Raw genomic sequence first — 6,711 nt, forward strand, 5'->3', positions numbered from 1 at the left:
TCCTTCTTAAACCCCCCCCCCCCAATTTACATCTACTTTCTTCTTACACGCAAGGCTGTGTGGAGCATACGGTAGGTTTGCCAGTAAACCAAAAAGGGGGGTGGTGGTGGATACGTTGTGGTTTCCACTGGAGAACCTGTTACTGACGGACCATTTCCGAGGTTGTAGTCTCTCTGTAGGGTGGGAAAGGGGGATTCACTTCGAAGCAGACCTTCCCGGGGGGAGGGGGTATATTGCATGCAGCCTATAGAGCATTTCCGTGGCCAGCCCCTTTTACCCAATAACAACCCACATTATTTTACAAAGATAACCCAACCCTTGGGCTTTGTTTGGTGTGGTGGTTAAGTAAAAGGTAAAGGTTTCCCTTGCTCGAAAGCCAGTCGAATCCGACTCTAGGGTTGCAGTGCTCATCTCCGTTTCAAAGCCGAAGAGCCAGCGCTGTCTGAAGACGTTTCCGTGGTCATGTGGCCGGCATTGCTAAACGCCAAGGCGTATGGAACGCTGTTACCTTCCCACTGAAGTGGTACCTATTTATCTACTTGCAATTTCTTGCTTTCGAACTGCTAGGTTGGTTAAGTGAGCGGACTCTAATCTGGGAGAACCGGGTTTGATTCCCCACTCCTCCACTTGCACCTGCTGGATGACCTTGGGCAAGCCATAGCTCTGATAGGAGCTGTCCTTGAAAAAGAGCAGTTTCTGTCAAGAGCTCTCTCAGCCCCGCCTACCTCACAGGGTGTCTGTTGTGGGGAGGGGAAGGGAAAAGGAGTTCTGCAACACCTTTGGGTGGTGAAGGGCGGGGTATAAATCCAATCTCCTTCTTGTACCTTCAAACAGGTGTAAAGAGAAAGTAACACCTCTTTCAGACAACCATTTCTAGAGCATGGATGGCCAAACTGTGGTGAGAGTGTCCCACATGGTACATGTGTAGGCATTTGTGATACTCCTAGACAGGAACAGGAGGACTATTGGCCATGGCTATGGCACAGGACCAGTTCCCTCATCATAGTTGAATTTGCATTGATACATGTGCCCCAAATAGCTGGCTATCCAACGCTCCCTTTTAGCTGTGGAGTCTTGTGAGCAAAAATTCTACTTTGTGAGCTACTGGCATGCTACTGGCATTGTCAGTGAGTGATTTGGCTACTGCGTAAATTAGTTTGCTCTGGAGCCATTCTTCCTAAGACAAAAATGTGTGAGCCAGAGGCTAAATAAACTGTGAGCTAGCTCACACCAACTCACCTTAGAGGGTACACGGGCTATGACTATTTTAGAAACCTGCCAGGAAGGACATCCTATGTTTGACTTTTCTCTGGAAATGCCACGTTAATGACTCTTCAGAAATTACCATTCCTTGCATTTTGACATGGATGTAATTCCCAGGAATGCAGTTGTGTCTTTTCCCAGGTGATCATATACGCTACAACCAGTGTTCCCTCTAAGCTGAGTTAGTGTGAGCTAGCTCACAGTTTTTTAGCTTCCAGCTCACACATTTTTGTCTTAGCTCAGAAAGGATGGCTCCAGAGCAAACTAGTTGATGCAGTAGCCAAATTGCTCACTCACAACTTTAATGCCAGTAGCTCACAAAGTAGAATTTTTCTCACAAGACTCCACAGCTTAAAGGGAACATTGGCTAAAACCATTTTTGTTATCTTCATCAAGATAACAAGCATTAAGAAATGCTGAGGCCCTAAACTATGTCATGTTTAAGTGGTCCCATACTATTACCAAAATAAATAGATCATTTAGCAAGTTTTTTAAATTTACAGGCCCTTCATAATCTGAGGTTCAAAACTCTAGCATAAGAACATAAGGAGAGCCCTGCTGGATCACACCAGTGGTCCATCTAGTCCTGTATCCTGTCTCACACAGTGGCCAACCAGTTCCTCTGGAGGGCCAACAACAGGGCATAGAGGCTGAGGCCTTCCCCTGATTTACTTAGCTTGTGCATAAATGCACAACAGAAGGTAAGATAATTATGAGCAGAAATATACCAGCCAGATGTTAGGGGAATTTATTTATTTTTACAGTAAAGAGTAGTTCAGCAGTGGAATCAACTGCCCAGGGAGGTGGTGAGCTCTCCTCACTGGCAGTCTTCAAGCAGCAGCTGGAAGAACACTTGTCAGGAATAGTTTCGGCTGGTCCTGTATTGAGCCAGGGGGTTGGACTAGATGGCCTGTATGGCCTCTTCCAACTTTATGATTCTGTCCTTCTAAATCCATCTGTGGTTGTCATTGCCAGCCTGTTTGGGATGGGGTTGTACTCCTTAGGATTTTGGTGTGCAGCTTGGAATTGCTCCTGAATGCTTATTTGGCAGCTGCAGCTAGGGCATTTTTGCTCAGTTTTATGTTGGTGCTCCAGCTGGACTCTTTCTGATCTGGCTGCTATGCTTGTCTTGGTTGGTTCCATGTTAGACAAGTGAAACCTGCTTTAGATAAGGCTGCCTCTGAACAGTGTTCAAAAATGGTAGCTGCAAGAGTACAGATGGAGGCCAATTTATCATCATATAACTTGGATATTGTATCATCTTCACGGGCTCCTGATTGTCAATAGCGTGAGGGCTCCTAGAGTCCTGGCCCCACTGCTGGACATCCCGATATCACCTGGTATTTTTGGCCACTGAGTGACAGAGTTTTGGACTGGATGGGCCGTTGGCCTGATCCAACATTGGCTTCTCTTATGTTCTTATGTTTATGAGCCCAATTCAAAGCACAATCCAAACCTTTAAAGCCCTAAATGGCTTTGGACCAGGATATGTAATGTTAAGTTGGTTACTTAACAAAGAGTCAGAGAGTGATTTCAGCAAAAGATCAGCTTTATTCAGCAACTCGTAACTCAACTCCAAACAGATCAAACATGAATAGCCAGAACAGCTTTAGCATTGAAGCTGTTCCACTTTTAAACTCTCCCGGCTAATGTAGCCACGCCTACTATACAAATATCAACCTATGAGGTTGCAGGGATAAAGTCTAATCACAGTAGTTCCCGCTCTTGGAACTGGTTGTTGGTGATTGGTCGGCTCTTCCTGGGCTACCAATAACATTTGAGGGATTAGGATCCTAGCCCAGGATGAAAGCTTCACATGGTGTTTCAATGACTGTGTTTCATACATACATTGGGTCAGATTGAATACACCACATGTAAAGCACCATTTTCTTCCATTTTTAAAAGAAGCCCTGTCTGGTCCATCACAGTCTAATTTTTTTTTTACTATAAGCAACTCTTCATAGTAGCAGTAGTCTTCTGGTATATTGTGCTGGCTGTATGTCTATAAAATCTGTTTCTAAACTATAACATCTATTTATAAATGTGGATTTAAATTGTAAGTGCCTCAAGCAGGACTCTGAAGAGGTGGTGGCATAGAAATAGAAATATCCTGTTAATTAATTAATGTATTGTGCAGAATTTGGCAATATGTGCTTTGCCCATTGTGCCATGTATAACCAGAGACAAGGAAGGTGTTGTGAGAGGAGGAGAGGGACTACCCTTTGCATAAAGCTGCTGCCAGAAACTGTATCCCCATGTTGAATTTCCCCACTAACAGGATTATTTTTTTCCATGGCCTATAATGTTATCCGTTTTTGTATTACCCAGTTCCTGCCAGCAGCAACCGACAATATAGATCAGGAATAGGGCAAAATTAGAACATCATCAAGACACAGGGTGAGTGATGACTACATGAGGAAAACTATACGGGATCCCGCTTTAAGCAGCAGCTCCATGTTGAGCATAATGGGTGGTTAGAGTCGCCAACTGCCTGGAGACAAAAATGGTTTAATGGGATGTTATTTACCTCCATGCCATGAAAAGCTTTGGCTGCCTATGTCTCCGTGTTAAGCTTCTATTAAAGGTACAGGACATTTTACTCCAGCCCTGTTGGCAATCCTACTGGTTGTTCCACCCAAGACAATTTGATAGGTTTTTTTGCTCTTCTCCTCCTTTCTTTTGCAACAAGGTTTGTCTTGTTCCTTTTTGGTAATCAATGTAATCTTTGACATTGTGAAGGAGACATCTGTGACAGAGCCCAACTGACGAGGTTTTGTGAATAGAGCAGACAGTGTATTGCTTAATATTCTCTGGTGAGCCTCAAGATGTGTTTACATTTAGATAACTCTGCTTACTTCAGTTGGACCTGTAATCCCTCTTAGCCCTGGCTGTGTTCTGCATTTGTCTTCATTAAATAAACAAGTCATCCTAAAATTATTTGGAGCAAAGAACTGAAATGCTGTGTCTGTCACCCACCTTTTAATATTTAACAATTGAATAAGTTGGAAAGATAACTTTGGAGATTGCCAGAGAAGACTAGTTTACCAGCTTATGAAAAAATAAGGTCATCTTCTCTTTCCCCGAGCAATAAAGTTGGAGAAGGAAGATTCTCTGTGTGCGCATTTATTTAGTCATGTTTCCTAGACATAAATATAATTAGGCTGAACTATGATCCATTCCTACATTCCTACAACAGAAATGTATAATGTTGCCTCAGTGAGCATTCTTGGCATTTCTTAAGAGTAATCCAACTTTGCTGTTAGGATTTCTAAGATAAACCTGGATGTGTACTAATGTGTCAGACAGTGGGTTGGCAAGCAAGTTTTAGTCCGTTTCTAGAAGATCGAAAGAGGTCCCACCCAAAAGAAGATGCGAAAGTCACTATATCTAAATCCAGATACCTCTTTTACCGACCTATTGACTGAACTGTAGTTAAGAGTGAGACTCCATCTGTGCTTTTAATAGCAATCGCTTTCTTGGAATTCCTGATCAATTCATGCCACGACATCATGTCATCAACTGCAATTATTTGAACTTTCCTGAGTTTACACAACGGGTATGTTTGTGCATGTGAGAATTTCCATAACTCTTGCTATATGTTTTGTATTTGATAACAGGGATTGGCTACTTTGATGCCCAGAAAGCTGCATTTCTCCACAAGAGGATGGAAGTGGTAAATGCTGCTTCTTCTGATTTCAATAACACCAAAGGCTCTTTCAAGAAACTATCGTCCCTTCTTTTGGACAGCCTGGTGGAAGAGCCTAAGAGAAGAACTGATGTCCCTAATTACCTCCTAGAATCCAGTAAGTGATTAAGTGACTTGGGGAAAGGAGCTGTTGCTTGTAGGCTTTTGAAGGGCTTAACTGTGCTCCAAATAAAATGGTTTAAGCTCTTCAAAAGCCTATAATCTACAGATGATCCTAGTCGCAGCTGAGCATGGTAACACATCTCTGTGCATGTTCTTTAAAGAACCATGTACTGCTGGAAAACTGTCCAGTATCTTTATCCTGTCTCTGTCTGTCTGTCTCATTTTTGCCCACCCTTCCTTCAAGAAGCTCATGGAGGCATAGTAGTTCTCTCCCCCTTCCGCTTTATTCTCACAACAGTCTGAGGAAGGCTCAACTAACAGAGAATGACTGGCTCAGTTTCCTCCAGTGAACTTCCTATTTAAGTGGGGGTTTGAATCCAAGTCTCTCCAGTCCTTGTTCATACTCCTACTTCAGTCTGTCTTGGCATGCTGAGTATTTATTTTGAAAGAGATTAGAAAGACAAGGAGTTTTATCTGTCTGTACTTGAAAAAACATGCATGCAAATGATTGGAGATGAGGCCTAACAGTGGCTTCTGGCTTAGACATTCGACAAATATAACGTTAGTATTACATGACAGCAAGATTTTATTGGTAGGGGAAAAACAGTATAAACAATTGGGAATGGGGGGATTGTTTTTGGTTACAATGTTTGTGCAATAGCTGATAACTTCTTGTGCACAAAAGAGAGTGGGCTAAATAGACCGTGGCCCCAAAACTGGCTAATGTTGGTCATGGCTAAGTACTGTACGATTAAAAGCAACAGAATAAGTTAGTCATGCCAGTATTCCCATGCCAGTATTCCCAGAGGTGTAGACTTTCCAATTTCCCGGGGGGTGGGGTGGGCTGGGGCTGGGCTATAGAGGCATTGCTATGCTAGGTCCTTAAAAGAACTGGGGCCCAGTGACATCACAGGGAGGAGCCAGTGACATCACAGGCCATTGTCACTATCTGTGGAGGAAGAGCCATGTGGGACTTAGGGAGGGGCTCCCTTGGGGAACCCCCCCCCCCAGCAATGCCCCTGGGCTGGGCTAAACCCAGGAAAAGATGGGAGTTGGCCAGTGTTTGTAGTGGTATCTCAGTTATCTCCTGCTGTGTCCTGTTTTGGAAATTCAATTTTAGAATGGCCACTTTAAGATCTGCAAATATGCATACCACGTGCGTAGCACAAACTAATGGTCACAAATTTGACAGTAAGAGAGGCAACACAAAAAAGCCTGTAGGGGAACATTTTAAAAGTTTTCCTGGACATTCATTTACAGGGGTTTTGTTTCTGCCTTATTCATAAGGGTGACTTTGTACTGACATTTACTAAATTGTGGCATCACAGATGCCTTTGTTTGGTAAATGTGTGACTGGAGTCTCTGAGTCAGGGCAGAATACAAAACAGTTGCTGTGCACTCAATTTCTGAGCAATGTACAGAGTTCAGAGTAGTAGCAATCTTCTCAGTACTCTGGGGCTGGAATAACAGTCCCTGGGATTAGCAGAAGTGTTCTGGGACTGGAATGACAACTCCTGGGACTTGCAGCAGCATTCTGGGACTATCATCCTTATACTAATAGCCAAGTTGCCCCCTCCGTGCGGATACTTAAATCAGCACGGAGGGGGCAGCTGGGGGGCCGGGGGAGGTTTGTGCACACG

At 43.6% G+C, this 6,711-nt stretch overlaps 1 protein-coding gene across 1 annotated transcript in view; it reads left to right on the plus strand.

Moving 5' to 3' along the window:
• Positions 1-6,711, plus strand: part of CFAP221 (cilia and flagella associated protein 221) — a 54,096-nt gene that overhangs the window by 15,698 nt on the left and 31,687 nt on the right. The window contains exon 3 of the mRNA XM_015409502.1: positions 4,881-5,066. Coding sequence (XP_015264988.1) covers positions 4,881-5,066 — 186 coding nt within the window. The remainder of the gene's footprint in view (positions 1-4,880; positions 5,067-6,711) is intronic.

The sequence above is a fragment of the Gekko japonicus genome, unplaced genomic scaffold (genome assembly GCF_001447785.1).
Source record: "Gekko japonicus isolate JY-2015 unplaced genomic scaffold, Gekko_japonicus_V1.1 scaffold986, whole genome shotgun sequence".
NCBI lineage: Eukaryota > Metazoa > Chordata > Lepidosauria > Squamata > Gekkonidae > Gekko > Gekko japonicus.